The sequence below is a fragment of the Echinococcus granulosus genome, assembly GCF_000524195.1.
Source record: "Echinococcus granulosus chromosome Unknown EG_S00152, whole genome shotgun sequence".
NCBI classification, from domain to species: Eukaryota; Metazoa; Platyhelminthes; class Cestoda; order Cyclophyllidea; family Taeniidae; genus Echinococcus; species Echinococcus granulosus.
This window is the reverse complement of record NW_020170532.1, coordinates 154,311-170,358: the sequence shown is the minus strand read 5'-3', so window position 1 is coordinate 170,358 and position 16,048 is coordinate 154,311. Positions and strand designations below refer to the sequence as shown.

Here is a 16,048-nt window from a genome sequence, read left to right as displayed (position 1 = left end):
TCGGATACTATGGTGCAACACAAACCAAGTGACAAAATTCAGCCCTGATTGCGTCTCCTACTTCGACTTTTCCAACTAACCCGACAGAAATGTGCCGAAATTAACAGGAATAACGGCTTGATTTAGCATCCAGATTACCAGTAATGAAAGCTCCAGAAAAATGCAGCATCCTAGACAGCTACACAATAAGACCTGTCAAATCGTCCAGGTGCAGCGTATATCCGATTGCGGACAACAATTTTATAGAACCAGACATCGGTGAGACGGTAGATGCATTCTAGCCCTTCTGTTAACGGTCTTCTCAGACTCGGCCCTACCTCCACGACGTTAAGACTTGGCACTAGGTCATAGGAACCGGAGTGGGGGTGATGTGGGACGGATTTTCGTGTCGCGTCCAGAAGTGTGGAACACCGTGCCTTCCCTCCAGAAGGGTTTATCAGCGTGACAAGGAAGTGGTAGGCCAGGGCTCGACGTGATCAACCGCAGAGCAGAACTGTCAGATCATCACGGTGATGGTGGGCGACAACCCGCAGAAGTTGCTACGCGTAAGTCCTTTCATTGCCGAAGCTTACCTTTGCAAGTAGTGGCACACATCAAGTGTCCGACAGGACCATTCAGCAGCAATCATGCTCCAACCGCGTAAACAAGCAGCACTGCCAGATTGAGTTCGAACAAGTTGCTCATCAGTTGATGGAATTTCCTGATTCGATGTCCTGCCTACATGAGGCTGCACTCAAATCAGGCACCTCGAGGTCTGAAGTAACAGCAATCGAGACTCTACTTTGCATCAACAAAAAATCACATTGGTGTTAGCAAATAAGTGGGTGAGCGAAAAGATAGAATGTAAGTTCAAATAAAATTAGACTGGGTGATATCCGGTAGACAAATATACAAAGAGGAAAGAAGGGAAGGACGCGGTCATAAAAATCCAAGATCAAAGGGATGATCCAGTGGGATGCGTAAGACCACGACTGGACGGCTGCAAATGAACTCGACGCTGCTGCGAGAGGAAGGAGGTGGTGTTGGTGGAGGATGCATCACCTCCACTTGAGGCCTCCTCGTGCAACAGACGCTCTGTGTGCGCACGGTTCACCCGCATGCCCAGATGATACCACGCCGTTAGCACCATGCGGTCCTCAAGGTCCCGCTGTCGCCTCGCCTGTTCGTAGTGACGCTGGTATTTGTTGCGTGGAAAACAACCACAAAAAATTAATTGCTTACTACTTAGTCATGACACGAACCTCATCAAAAATCAACCTTTCATGTTATAACGGGATATTTAGTATCGCAAAAGCATTTTAAAACATCCCCAATGCCCTCGGGGATAATTCCACCACCACCTCTGCGGAATTCGCACTTCCCTTTACCTCCTTGCACTAATCTAAGGCCCTTTTTGAATTACCCGATTTCTTCACGTTTGAAGTCCGACAGGATCCCTACGCGTAAAGTCTCAATGTGGATAGCGACCAAATCCACACATTTTGCGCTACGGGTTGGTGGGAGGGGACTTGTAAATAGGTAGTAGATAATGCTGAGGTGTGGTGGAGACTGTAGAAGCACGATGGAATTGGGTTAACTCCGTAGGAATTAGGAACTGCTACCCTCTTACTTCAATGAAAATACATAATGTATTGTTTCATAAAATGGGTCATCACCTCCAACTGTTCTATGATGCTCTCCTTCTCTGCCAACAGCGCCTGCAAACGAGAGACCTCAGAATCGGGTTTCTGCTCGCAGTTTTGATTGACTGCCGCCGTCTCCGCAGCGACTACACGACGATTCAGCTGTCGAATGACCTACAGGGAAGGGCACAGGGAGTAAGGAGAGGAAAAATGATCGAATAAGTCCGTCACCAACATCACACGTATTTAAGACATTTGGAAGAAAGGCCATAAGATAGACCGGGGAGCGAAACAAAGACAACTGAAGTCAGTTGCCCAGCAGCGAGTATCAATCTCCTCTGCGAACGCGTTAACGACAGTAAATTTATCTCGACGACACCTGATTCTACGTTGTTTTAGCGACACCAACATAATGAAACTGCTCAAGCTAATATAATTTATGAGAAAGGTGGAAACAAAAAGGTTTTTCTGCGAAGAAAAAGTTACCATTACTAGTCCAAATATCATCACGTTCTTTTCGCTCCATGGTGCTGAAGTAGGCTACACCGTCTCCTCGAGTTGTCCAATTTAAAGTTAGGAAAAGGGCTGTTTTTACACAAATTTTGCTTTCATATACGCCTTAGAAGAAATGTGTCCTCCGTTTCTTCTCTGTGGAACGGCATCCAACCTTCAACTTTTTCCTTCATTCCTATTCCACTACCTAAGTTGGGTCTAAGCTCACGGAAACGGGTCTGACATTTCCTCAACAAAATTATAGAATGCTATGGTCGAGGAAAATCAAAACTTCATCCGAATCTCTTCACAGCAATCCCAACCTTCCATAGAGAACTTTTACCCTTTTTGCTTCTCAAATCCTAACAGTAAGAATTTTATCATTAAAGCACCTTTTAAGATAGACTATGTATGGGTGCCCATGTGAGATACCGACTTAAATGCACCAAACTGTCCACCGATAGAGGATTTAAGTGCTGATGTCATTTGATACGAGGCTCATGCTAGATGAAAACGGGATAACCAGTTTGGAAAAAAAGTGCGGGGAATATGTTGCTGACAATGTCAGTAATAATACCAATGATGGATGGCTCAGCTCCCAAAAGAAGTATTAAAAGGGCTCAAGACGTGCACTACTAGTAGTAAAACATTGGTCCTCTCTCACCTCCAAAGCCTTGGCCAAATACCCGCGATAGCGCTGCTCCACTTCGTAAACGGCATCGCTTGTGATCTCCTGGTCACCGCTAAGTAGGGGACAAAGGGCGGCACTCATAAACAGAACCAAGCAATGTCACCGTTATGTGAGCAAAATCTACCTTTCGTTGGATTCAACCGGTTTGGAAGGCAGGTTAAGGGAGGACTGAAGTTGACTCAGGCGATCTCCCGCTTCTGAAGGCAGACGACAAGATGAACAGAAAGGGAAAGAGTGCTAGAGGGAACAAGGGGTTAGCAACTACCCACCCAAATCAATCGATGTGGAGGCCTTTTCGTGATGCTCTCGCAGGCGCCGCATCTCCTCCAAAAGGGTCTGGACAACGATAAAAAAATTTAGACGATGTATCACCGCCCACGCTCTTCCGATCTGGAGGCAAGCTTTAAATCACGGAGGCTATGAGAATATACAGACTACTGGCAACCAAACTGCGACTTGTAGTGGCTAGTTTTATTTTGCGACAGGCACTTGCCACATTTATGCACTTTTTGTCACTTAGAATTAATTGAAGATTCGAGGTACAGACAATGCAATCGCAGCCAAGCAGGACTGAGGAAGGGGTGGTCTCCAGGAGCCTCGCAAAAAAACCACGAAAGTGGGAGCCTCCATAAGTTCAAACAAGAATGCTTTCTTTCTGGGGTAGCAGGGATTCCTGCACCGATTTTACTATAGGTGTCCACAATTACCATTGTAAGGCACCGCACACAAGGTACAGCAGCATTTGCACGTATTTTTATGGATGTAAAGCGAAATCTTAGTTCGACATAGAAGTTCTTGTGTTGTACGGGACGGATAAAACACCGTTGACTGTGGGTTAACAATGATTCAAGTCCAGCACTGGCAAGCAGACTTAAGTGTTAGCGGGTCATTACTATCTCGTGAGAACGGCTAAAGAAGCGGTCTTACCAGAGTAAGTGAAAGTGGAATTTTACAAAGCCCCAAATTAATTTACCAACCTACATCTACAAATGTGAATGTTCCACTTTCGACAATTTAAAACAAGTTGATTTTATTAAATCTTGCATCATCAGTGAACAGTTTTGGAGGTATTCCCACCCGTGATTGTCTTATCAAGAAATGGGACAATCTGCTTTTAATTTGCCTCCTGGATTACAACCACTAGGTGTCAAGAGTGGAGGGAATGTGTCGGCTGTTTTAGAGTAGACAGTATGGAAAATACAAGCCTTTCAAATATCTACTGAAATCGCATGCGTCCCTCTCAGCTCTAGTCGATGTAGCCTCAATTTTCACAGAAATGAGAAAAAGGGGAGCCATTCTTTCTTTTTCCCTGATGGCTAATGGGGGAGACACCTAACACATTAAACTTTTAGACTAACGGTCAGGCAATAGAACAAAATGACAAGTTATAAGATGCTAAACTGTCCTCAAAAGTTGTGAGCTGCATGGATACGCCAACAAGTTAGGTACAGAATTCGAGACTAGTGCATTATTCACACGGATCGAAAAGGAAAATGGACCCGGAACGCCCTCTGACTCGCCTGGTTCTCTCTAAGACTCCCCTGAAGATCAGCCCGTGCCTGTTTCAACTCCTCCTCTAATTGCATGGTTCGTAATTCCAGTTCAGAGACGCGCGAATTCGCTTCCATTGATTGGTTCCTCGAGGCTTCGGCATTCGCGCGAAGACTTGAATTCAGTCGATTCTCCTAGACCAGAAACGGGCAAGTTTACATTAGGAAATTGGAAAATTCAAAACACACAACTAATTAATGAGAACATATACTGCTTATAGCTTGTGCAGGTTCTAACTAGCGTTTATCGCAGATTAACTCGTTTTGTTACGTGTCCACTTCCATCCCCCACAATTCAGTCTCGACGATATTGACTTGGAACTCTGGTCATTATATCTTCGATGGCGCTCCTCCAGCCCATCGTAGGCTTTCAAAGAAGCCAGTTTCAAACTCGTGTGCCCTACAACGTCCAGGGTTTACACTGATACTACAATACCGGGCCCACTTTAATCTCGATCGTGAATAAAGGACGAATTGGTTTCCCCAAGGTGTCCTTCAGCATATGTATCGGAGATAGGCATTGGGAGAGAGGCAGAGAAAAACCAACCTGCTTGAGTTCATCTAGAACCTTCAGACAAGCCGCGTTATCCTCCTCCAATTTGGTGCAACGCACTCGCAACGCTACCATCTCTTCCGCGCGTCGCTTCTTCCACTGCTCTAATGACGCGACCTGGCGGTTGGCCGCCTGCATTTCCTCTCGCGCAATGTCCAACTCGTCCTTGAAGTGCGCCGTCCTCGACACCTCGAGAGTCAGCCCCTCGTTCTGCCAAATAATATGGAGCCATAGGCAATAGTAGCTGTCAAGCGTGCCCCATTACTTCTCAGTCCGTGTGCCGGTCCGAACCAGATGCGTATTAACATGCAAAAGCATGAGATGATAAAGTACGTTTCCTATGTACGAAGGCTCAAACTCACAGATGCATTCAGAAAACTTCAAGCGCATTAGAAATGATGAGACGCTTAGCCACTTAGCACCATCAAATTTTAGAGCAGTGTAGGTTCCTATGACAACCGTAGTGGTTTCTTTCACAGCTCAGCAGCCATTCCAGTCGGCATTCACAGAGTGGAACTCCTGATCATAGGACACTTGAAACCTGATCCAACTTAAGGTTGAGAAAGGGATCAATTTTTCTGTGAGAACGACCAGCACAACAATACAAATAAGGAACAACTAGAATTTCCACACGCTGCCTCACCGTGGGTACCGAGGAGGACTGTCCTGGGATGATTCTTACGTACCGACAAGCCCTTCAGCTTCAAAGGTTTCCAAGAATCGGCTCAAAATTAGGAAATTTGGAGTAGTTTAACCAGGAATCGCTTCCACTTATATGCTCAGGAGTATCTGTTGGACCAGGAAACATCTAATATAGTTAGCTAACTATTCCAAACGGTATTCACCCAGGAAAAAAGTGGACATCTTCAGTGTGCTACGCTACGTATTCAACAACTTTCATGAAAGAATTCGGAAATATCAGTAACGTGTGAATGAGTTAACTACAAGGCGAAATCGCCACCAAAGACACGACGTTATTGCACCGCATTTTAACCCATCTACTGACTTACAAATAAGAAGTTCTGTAAAGGAGTTTGTGGAGAGTAAGCACGTACCAATAAGATACACAGTACAAAGAAATGAAACTTTGAAATTCGGAAATGGGATTGATTGGACAACTGGTGGGAAATCATTCAATATCACAGGTCCGCAATAAAGTGGGGTCAAAATAGTTGAAAAAAAAATAGTTAGCTTAGAAGGTTGGCCACTTCCAAATATTACAAAAGTGCAGAAGATAACTATTCCTTCTGGCTTCCACCACAGTACCATCATAACGCCGCATTTCCAGTTCAGTGAGGTTACTAAGAAAAAAGAAGTTACCACAGAGGGAAACCGGAAAACCTGGTGCCTTTCAGTGGGTGACAGTACTTGACACGGATGAATACTAATGCGATAGATGGGTTTCCACCGCTATTACTTGAGGCGAAAGAATTCCTACCTCCATTCTTTTCTATATCAATTTTACTTTGGTTTATTGGTAAAGTAGAGAGCACCAGAAAATAATTCAAGGACGAAAATGATGGATTACATGATGATAGTATTCTCTAAAAAGTATAGTGGCATTAATCAGCATGCCAGTTTTTAGCATTTGATCCTTTCAAAGAAGAACCTACCGTTTTGCGCAGGTCTTCGATAGTCTTTAGGGCCTCTGACAGTCTCAATTTCGCCTCCTGGGAATCTGAAATGACATAGAATGTCAAATATTACAAAAGAAATCAGCTGTTTCTCATAGTTGCAGTGTCAGGAAGGGGGTGTACATGAAAATTACACGTTCAATCTCCAGTGTTAGAACTCACCAGCCTCGGATTGAAAGAGTTCCACCTGTGCATTGTGCAGTTTTTCCTGCAGCTGACGCAGCTGCAGCGTAGCGGCTACAGAACCGACAGTTTCACTGCCATCACCGATGCCACTGGTATCGCCGCTGTGCTCCTCAAGAAGTGCAATTTTTCGCAACGCGTCTTCCAACTCCGCCTCCGCTGTCGCCTTCTCCGCCTCCAGCTGCGAAATCTGGGATGGAGCAAAGTGCCCACACTAATGACGAACACATTTTGAGCAGACTTAACAACACTTCATTTCATCACTGTTCAGTCCATTTACTCCACTCTTACACCTCCAAAGCAGTCGGCTAATGCTGCTGCCAGAACCGAATAGCAGCTTGACGTAGCAGTAAATACACACAACTGCACTACCAATAAGCATTGAGAGGGCAAGTTAAACCAAAAACTCTCATTCTATCGCATTCCTTTCTCTCTCGTGAGTAGTTGCGATTCAGCTAACTACTACCGCCCACGGAATAGCCTCCAAGGCTATTGTTAGTCTAGCCGGCATCCGTCCACGAAGACACAACCGTTGTGGACTCTCACGGTTTACAGCCTCTGGAGGGCAACACAACCACTTTACCAAAGCACAAGTCCACTCAGTAAACAAAACTACTGCTGTAAGACTTAACGAGTGGAAGAGTCGAGTGAGGCGCTTCAAAAAAGAAGGAGGACCACGATTTTGCCCTCCTCAATCACTGCATGCCTGCCTGCAGGAACACATGCTCCAATGCGTCTTTACGAGTGACAAAGTTCAATTAGGGTTACAACACAATGCTTTGGCTTCCCCATCTGATTGGGTAAAAATGTACCTAAGTTGGCAGGAATAACGGCTTGATTTAGCATTCAAATTGTTAGCAGTAAAAACCATAGCAAATAATGCAGTAAACACATACTTTTGCTTCGAGTTCGTGGCATTTGTGAGCGAATGCGTCGTCTCGGTCAGTCTAGGATGCGAAAAGGGAAAGTTAGCAAATCTCTCACAAAGATATCTTTTCAAGCAAACCGAACAACCGATTGCAGTCTGCAATGCATCATTGAAGGAGGCTAATAATGCAGATTGCACTGATTTTGGGCGAATACAGTTATTTCACGTGCCTCGTTAGTTCTCTCACCCCACTCAAAAGACAAACAGTAACAAAGTTATTTTCTACAATCACGCGGGAATGATACAAAAATATACGACTGGACATTTAATTTGTTTAAATGTGTTTCGACACCTGAATCTTGACACTTTGGCAACTAGATTTCCCCATGAACCACATATTACCGTTATTGTCATATGAAAAGCCGTTTCTCACCTTGCTCATGAGTGACAGTTCATCCCCCTTCGAGGAAGTTTCATTCATGACCTAAAATGTGTAAATTAATCACAGAATAAAACCATCCCTTGGGGCATTCGCCAGCAAAAAAGTGACTTGACTAGCCAAGACGACACGCCTGCAGATGAAACCACAGCAGTAATAAAGGTGAGAGCAAGTGGCACAAGATCATCTAGCGATAAGAAAGCAACCAATCAGGTAAAAGGTGTGAGTGGCGTGCGTGAACGACTCAATGCAGAGGTGCCAGAGATTACTAATTCATCCACTCATTCAATAACTCATTCAAACAGCCAGGAAGACAGCGAACTGACCTCCTGAACAGACTCCATGATTGCCTGTTGAACGGCGCGTTCCATGCTGAGAATAGCTTGAATGTACTTTTCTTTGTTCTCACCATTAACAGCGCAACAAATGACGAGCTGGAGAAGACGGAGAAGTTCCCCTGCATCATTCTTTTCAGCTGGAGGGGAAAAATTCAGTGGAGGAATGGAAATCAGCGATTGGAAAACTGAAACAGACACTGACCTATCAAACTGACGTTGGGCAATTGAAAGATAGCCAAATGCTGCCCAATAACCTGGAAGCAAAGAGAAGGAAGAATGAAGAAGGAGCACAAAGAGAATTTAGGGTTCAATACAACAAACGTACGTTTTCGAAAAACTGGGAAATGGCTCCGACAATATGGTTCAAATTGAAACACTAAAAAAGAAGTTTTACAATTTTATTAAGACAAAACACGCAAGAGTGAGTTATCAGAACTCCAAAAGATAAACGCAAAGCAAAACAGAAACATGTCTAAAGATGCACAGGTGCAACAACTTACTTTGTGCGCAGAATTGGTGCCAACACCTGATCTAATCCTTGAATACCAGGACGCTGAAAACGAACAAGGCGACCTAGAAATGTTTGATGAAGAGAATGCAAGAGCTAACCTACACGGAGACTAGAATCTTGGATATAATAACACCGTCACACAGATCCTCAAACATTAGGCCCTGGTCAACAAATTCAAACTCTTTGACCTAGTACAGTGTAGTGAAAATTATTAATATACCCAAGAGAGCAAATAATCGAGCCTTTCTGGTAGTTCAAGTGCCATTAGAGCACCTGCGATCTTCTATGCCTAAACCGCAGTTTTATTGGTCAGACTTCTAAAATTGAAAGCTGAACTATTACAAAGCATAAAACTAAACACAATATTATATTTTAAGTAGGTACCAGTTAAAAAAAATAAAATAACGGCAAAACAAAGTTTAGGGTAAAAAGTGAGCAAGGTATATGCCATTCCGCTAATCCGAACTAGTGACAAAAAATAAATGAGTATTCAGTGATGAGTAAATATATATAGAGCTTCATATTCTGATAAAATTTAAACTTTTATTCACATAGTATTAGGCTTAAATCAATAAGCAGATTTTAGCGGCTTGACAGATACGAACTAGGAAATCAGTGACTTCTCACCTATTTAATATGATACTATGGCACATTCGTTTTTACAGCATGTATATTTCAAGCTAAGGAAACCTAATAGTGGTATTGCACTTGTCGTTGTCAAAGTAGATCCCCCAGTAATTTTATTTTTTACTTTCACCTTTGGCTTTGGAAACTTTGATCTCGACGATGTCACGGAGGAGGACATCTTATTAGAGAAGTTATGCAAGTTAGCAAAGTTTTTGAATCGCCGGGTTGGTGACGTCCACTCAGTCAATAGTTTGGTGCATGCTGACAGCTTGTTGCTCAGGTGGTGTAATTGAGCAAAATATATTACAAAGTTAAAAGAACAACTATATCTTAATTAACGAATTACAGGAAAGCTATTGGGACGAACTGTCGTCATGACTTCAAATGCAGGCGCAGCTAACGGACAAGAAATTAATTACATGGGCACCTTCATATTTGAACGTTAGCCCGAAAAATCCCCACCGCCAGTCTTGTGCCGATCACCACCTCGTAATCATTGCTTTGACAAACACTCGGAGATCTGTGTACGACAGCACTTGATAACATCGTGAGTGAGGCAGCTCTACGAGTTCATTGGAGGCGGATCTTAGGCCTATTTATGAAACGCATTGGAGATGTAAAAACGACTTTACGAATCCCTCTTTGCACTGACATCGTCCTACAAGGCTGTACTTTGTAACTTGTGGTCCACAGCTTTTAGATAGATCAGATATAACCCTCACCTTCTTTATGCTTGTCGTTATGACTAACTCTTAACGTTCATATTAATGCTACAATGTGCTTACAGCTAGCACATTATGTGGTCATTAAGCCAATATCCTATTTTGTTTATCTTCAAGAGACTTTTAAAACGCATCAAAATGTTCTCTAATCCGACTATCATCGAATGAATTGAAACTGCCATACAGAGGAAGACTTCATCTCTTAACTCTCAAAAGGGAATGAATGATCCCGCTGGATGTTTAAAAGCTTCACGGTTTTACATCCAGGTCACACAAGAATCATGGGTGATCAGACACCAAATAGGAAAATTCCGCGTAGGCACCTCACCCAGCAATCCTTTACCCAAGCAATACTTCACCCACTCATGTGAACATTATCCACTTTATGAATGAGCGTTAAGTCTTCATAGTCCCACAATTGTAAACTTTGGAATGGGTATTCATTCTGATTGCCACTCCTTTTGATGGCGATCTGTCACAATAGCCTAACCAATTACCCACGCCCATCTTGTTACATTACCACGAAAAAACTTCCTAGTAAATTAGTTTTGTTGCTATCAGAGGGGGCCTTGTGAATTCCACACCACCTCAACCATTCATCGTTGGCGGTACTTCACCCAACACCATCCACACAACTCACATCCAGACCTATTATCCATCTTCAGATGCCACGACCACCCCAGCTAACCAATTCTTCTCACCGACTGTGGCAACTTCGCCACGCTCCTAGTCACCAAGGGCTTTTCAGCAACGCGTACTTCTCAGTCCTATAATATACTAGTAACTGGTATTAGGTAGGATAAGGCCACAGAGGGCATGCCTATCTTATTCGCTTCTTCCCCACACACCCGGTCAAAGATAAGTATGTGCAACAAGCAGCCCCACTTTTACACACACACACAAGCTCCATAAATTTAATGAAAAAAGAGAACGAAAGAGGATGGTGAAGTATCGATAAGTAAAACTTCTCTATAGCGGAGCGGGAATCATAGATGCTGCTGCGCTGTGGCCTCTGCAGGTACGGCTGCACCATCAAGGTATTCACGAACGTTAGCCTGCATTTTCTCCCAGGAGAGCATCATCAGACCAGTCAGATGGTCTATGGAATGCTGCTGCTGCTGCTTCTGACACCCCTGCCTGTGATCCCGGGAAGACGTTATTGGAGCGTTAAAAGGGTTTCTGTGACCAGCAGCAGCAGCGGATGAATGAGCGGTATTGACGGGGGCGCGTTGAGCGGGACTCCCTCCACTGCCGCCACCTGGGCAATCTGCAAGGGAGTTGAGCGCTCTAAATGCATCCTCCAGCTCTTCTACAGAGAGAGTGAGGAACTCCGAACCGCAATGGGCCAACGCTTGCATCCAGGACTACAGAAAAATGACATCGTCACCATCTCACACGTTTAGAAAGTGGGTACGCATGAAATGAGGATCAACTATGAGTGTTGAGCTAGGAGCGCACTAAATATTACACGATAAACAGAGCTGGATTCAAGTACCTCGCTACGTTTCATTGACTAGCAAACAGTCTGCTAGTTATCAAAATAGATTGCGTATGAAACAAGTATCAAATGTTACTTGCATTACAGGAGTAAGTACAAAAGACGGATATGACCTAGATCGAATACTAACTTCCACGCAATAATAACAAAGACGTTACAATTATACACTTTTCGATGTACTTAACGAAGCTTGTCCGTAATGAGATATCAAAGAAGCATACAACAGATGGTTTAAGTGTAGGAACAATAGGTCTAAAAACTACGTCATTGTAGAAGCAATACTTAACAAACACAGCTATAACCACCACATCATGATGAATTCCGAAGGTTTTGTTTGGCTAGGAGGCAAAATGATGAGGGAGAACTGCAAAGGAGTTATATTTGCAATAGCATAAAGCAAACCTCCTAAAAAGCAAAGAAAAATACTTATTCCTAACTTCGGCTTCTGCCTCCGATTCGGCCTGAAGGATATAGCTTCGACCTGTGTAAGCGGAAGTGTGAAAATGTATGGCAAACATCCGTTCATCGACGAGTTCGACGGAATGACCTTCCAAAAATATGACACCAAGTGGTTCCTTGCCAAATTTGCTCTCGCTGTAAACAAGAATATTCCCATGAAGAACAAAATATCGTCGATTAAAGGATCGTTTTGCTTCGGACCGCTTCTTAAGAAGATATCCTTCTTTTTCGGGTGCTTTGGGGAATGCAAAATTAACAACAGTCTTTTCGTTGAATATCTTCATGACTAAAGGGTCCAAAACTGAAAGAATGCAAGTGATTCTGTCACACACACATCATGCTCGTACTGTATGGGTAACAGTATGTTTACCAAGAGAAAGCAACCTACAACCTCATTGGGTCAACAAGTACTGTTCAAAAAGGTCCTTTGTGGTTTGTTTGAACAAACAATTATTTAAAGATGCAGATGTCTTGTAGATATTTAAGGTCAATTGCATGCTTGTTTAAAAAGGATTGCTTATGAAGTAGCTAAATAAAGATCTGTTAATGGATATATCGACTATAAATGGTTTTAAGTGGAAATATCAGAAGGAAAATGGTCGAGTTATCAGGCACAGACTTTGGAATAAAATTCTAAAATAAAAAAATCCTTCCAAACTGTTTAGCTTTGAGTTAGGGTGGATTTGAGTAATTTATCAGACATTCACTTATGGAGATCCGTGCATCATACAAGCGCGGAATATTTAACCAGAACTACTTCATCAATCAACATGTGATCTTCTTCTTAAATCATCTTAGCACTTCTTCTTGGTTTATTAAACTAACTGCTTTAAATATGATGCTTGAAATGACTTAACAGTTTGCTTAAATGACTGGGAGGGTCCATTCCTCTCAGATTACACTTCCATATCTTGGCTTGACACTCAGGCCATGATATACAGTTTCGACTCCCCTCTGCAAATCAGTAATATTTATTCTCCAAAAAACCAAATCTTATTAGAACTGCTTCCAGCTCATCACTCTTATAGGAAAATGAAAGCAGTATATAAGGCTATTTATTATACACTGATTATGATACAGAGTGCTTACAAGAATTTTTCGCTAAGAACGGCGAACCTTTTCCTCTGGAATACATGTTTACTACTCACTGTGGTATGTCCAGAAAGTGCTTGTTTTATGTCTAGATTTCTCTTCCGTATCAGAAACACTGTCGTTGCTGTGACCGTCGAATTTGAGACATGAAGCTATTCAAGTCTTCACACATTGAGCAGTTCAAAAGAAGACCTGTAAGCACAAACTCCCTCCACGTCTAAACACATTTGTCAGATAATGACTACTTCAAATGCACATACCTTCGTGAGCATCTCGTATTCCGAATCCAAAATATGATTATGCACATAATTATTAAAGCAATCGCGATGACAGAAACAATCGCAATTGCTATGGGACCGAGTACCTTAAATCCTAAAATAGAAGATCAACCTCAGCAGGACGCACTTGATGGTATTTAACAAATGCATCTAAGTGAATGGAATGACGAGTTAACGGAGGTAAATAGGAGTTTGTCTTTCAACCTACCTGTACCACCGGTACTATTCCTTCCGCCTCCAGTTCCACCCCCTCCCTCAACGGAGGACCTCACATTGACGCCGCCACCAATAAAACCAGTGTTTATTAGTCCACCGAGTACGCCGCGACTCCTAAAGCCAAGATCCCCCTCAATGTCTGCTTGCAGATCGAGGCCTCCGCTAATTTCTCCAGTGTTTATCACTCCGCCAACCACCATGGGCACTTTTGCGAAATCAATTGCTAAAATGCCGATCACAATATTCAACAATTAATACCGATTATGCATCCTTGGTGTTAGTCAAAAACGAGCAGTGGGTCATTAAATGTGGTGATAATATATTACTTTATACCATCAAGTTGAGGGCTTGTGCACCTGCGTCGGCAAGTTGTCGTTCTGCTACAAAAATATGTTTGCTTTTGCGATTCCTCTCCCTAGAGTTCTTTTGCTGTAGCCATGCTGAGGACCTTACTTCCAGTTTCCTCCTTAAAATAAACTATATGAGTTTGAGATTGCCTTTTAAACTGGAGTATTGATAAAGAAGGACTGAACTACATTTATTATCGCAAAAAGGAATATACGATGCTGGTTCCACATACACCAAGCAATCGAAGGTCATACGCATAGCAGTCATCCCGAGGATGGATGTCGTCCACTGACAACTTCACTCAAATCAAAATGGGTCTCTTAACTTTATGAAAATGCGAATACTACCGTGGCAAGGATGTGTAACAGTAATCGGCGACAGACCGAACTGGTTTAGTCAAGGCGACAGTGTTTGGAACATCATGTGATATTTTAAAGATGGATGTACATCTGTCAGTGAAGGTCCTCGTCACTATGGTTTCCAGTCCACATAAAGGCAGTGAATATTTATTCAGCCCATAAAACTCCTGATCCTGGACGCATCATCGAAGTAGGATTTGCCATGTGACAAAATGGCGCAAAGGCGCTTTTTAACGACTTGTCCAACTTTTGAAAATGGATAGGTCATTGCATAGTTGATGACATTGAAAACCTCCGCTGAAAAAACTTCCCTAAATAGGCTTCATTTACCATTTGATGGCGCTGATCGGCTGCGAGTTTGGCCCGATGTAGCGGTTGTTTGGACGGCGGTTGAATGGGTGCTTTCCAGGGCTAAAAGCGTTAGAAATGAATGGATGTTCTTCTCAAAGGGTGGTTATAGCTCAAATCTTAGAATTGGTAATACTCCACCCAGTGAAATTTTCTGCATCCAGTAACCATAGAAAAACATTTGATTAAAAGAAAATAATTAAAAATGCACAATCAATGTTGGGAAAAATCTTGGATGCCATCGAGGCTGCTTTGCATAAATCTAACTACAAATGTAATTTGTAGAGCCAAATACAAGAGAATGGAGGTAGTCCTATGTATATGCCCTTAATATTTGTGGAAATATAGCCGGTGAAGTCTCTCCTCATAATGCACAGAGGTGCAGCTTACCTTCTGACGGAGTTGGAGAGCTTGGAATTTGGCTCAGCGGCGTGGCTGTTCGAGTAGTGGTTGACTGAGTGGCTTCACTTGCTAAATATCGCGGAAGTAACCTATTACTTACATGAAATTCGTCGACTTTAGTGATTGTTTCGGGACCTTAGGGCAAAGTTGTTACGATGTCAGAAGAGGAAGTCCAGTCATGAAAAAATTTGACGTGGATTGAGAAGCATACAAAAGGAATGAAGAAGGGCAGGCATGTGCTGAAAGGAGATGCTTTAGTGGGGTAAAAAAGTAGCAGAAAGCGGAAATTACTAACGTAATTTACCATTTAAAAAGGTTTGGTGATTTCCAATTCGAATAAAACTCAGGATTTATAAGCCACACAGAAAGGAACAAAAAAGTACTAGGAGAGAAAAAGTGAAAGAAAACAGCAATAAAACAAGAGAAAAAGGAATTGTAGGTGAGTAAAGATAGAAAATCTGAAATCAATTAATGAACTTCATTGGCAATAAAAAGAAGCATGAGAGAAAGGTTGGAAAAAATTAAGTTGGAAAATGAGGCAAACATCATGATAAAATAATAAGGAAAAAAATTAGAAGTAAAAAAGGTGAAAGCAAAAAACTGAAAAAGGAAATGGAAGAGGAACTGGTATTTTCAAAAAAAAGGAAGGGAGGACTTTAACCAAGTCAATTTAAACAAATTATTCGGTTATATAAACCATATAAATAATCCAGAGGCAATGGTAAAAAGGGAAACTATAATGTTAAAGTAATGGCGTATAACAATGCCACCATCACATTAGACTTCCACAACCACATTTATATGCAACTTAACAAACA

At 42.5% G+C, this 16,048-nt stretch overlaps 2 protein-coding genes across 2 annotated transcripts; both read right to left on the bottom strand. All coding sequences in view use genetic code 11, as the record gives it.

Annotated features, from left to right (window-relative positions):
• Window positions 1-934: 934 nt before the first annotated feature.
• EGR_09551 (hypothetical protein) lies at window positions 935-9,146 on the bottom strand (the record flags this gene model as incomplete). The annotated part of the gene is made up of 17 exons (XM_024498800.1): window positions 935-1,174; window positions 1,656-1,796; window positions 2,779-2,857; window positions 2,930-3,002; window positions 3,075-3,141; window positions 4,305-4,490; window positions 4,903-5,118; window positions 6,522-6,586; window positions 6,705-6,915; window positions 7,622-7,672; window positions 8,027-8,077; window positions 8,359-8,507; window positions 8,573-8,624; window positions 8,696-8,746; window positions 8,871-8,943; window positions 8,984-9,069; window positions 9,102-9,146. 17 exons carry the CDS (start codon window positions 9,144-9,146, stop codon window positions 935-937), a joined length of 1,836 nt encoding a protein of 611 aa, XP_024346807.1.
• Window positions 9,147-11,216: 2,070 nt separating this feature from the next.
• On the bottom strand, window positions 11,217-13,973 carry EGR_09550 (hypothetical protein; the record flags this gene model as incomplete). Its single annotated transcript, XM_024498799.1, has 3 exons — window positions 11,217-11,594; window positions 12,166-12,488; window positions 13,766-13,973. The coding sequence occupies 3 exons, from the start codon at window positions 13,971-13,973 to the stop codon at window positions 11,217-11,219; spliced, it is 909 nt and encodes a 302-aa protein (XP_024346806.1).
• Between the last annotated feature and the right edge of the window lie 2,075 nt (window positions 13,974-16,048).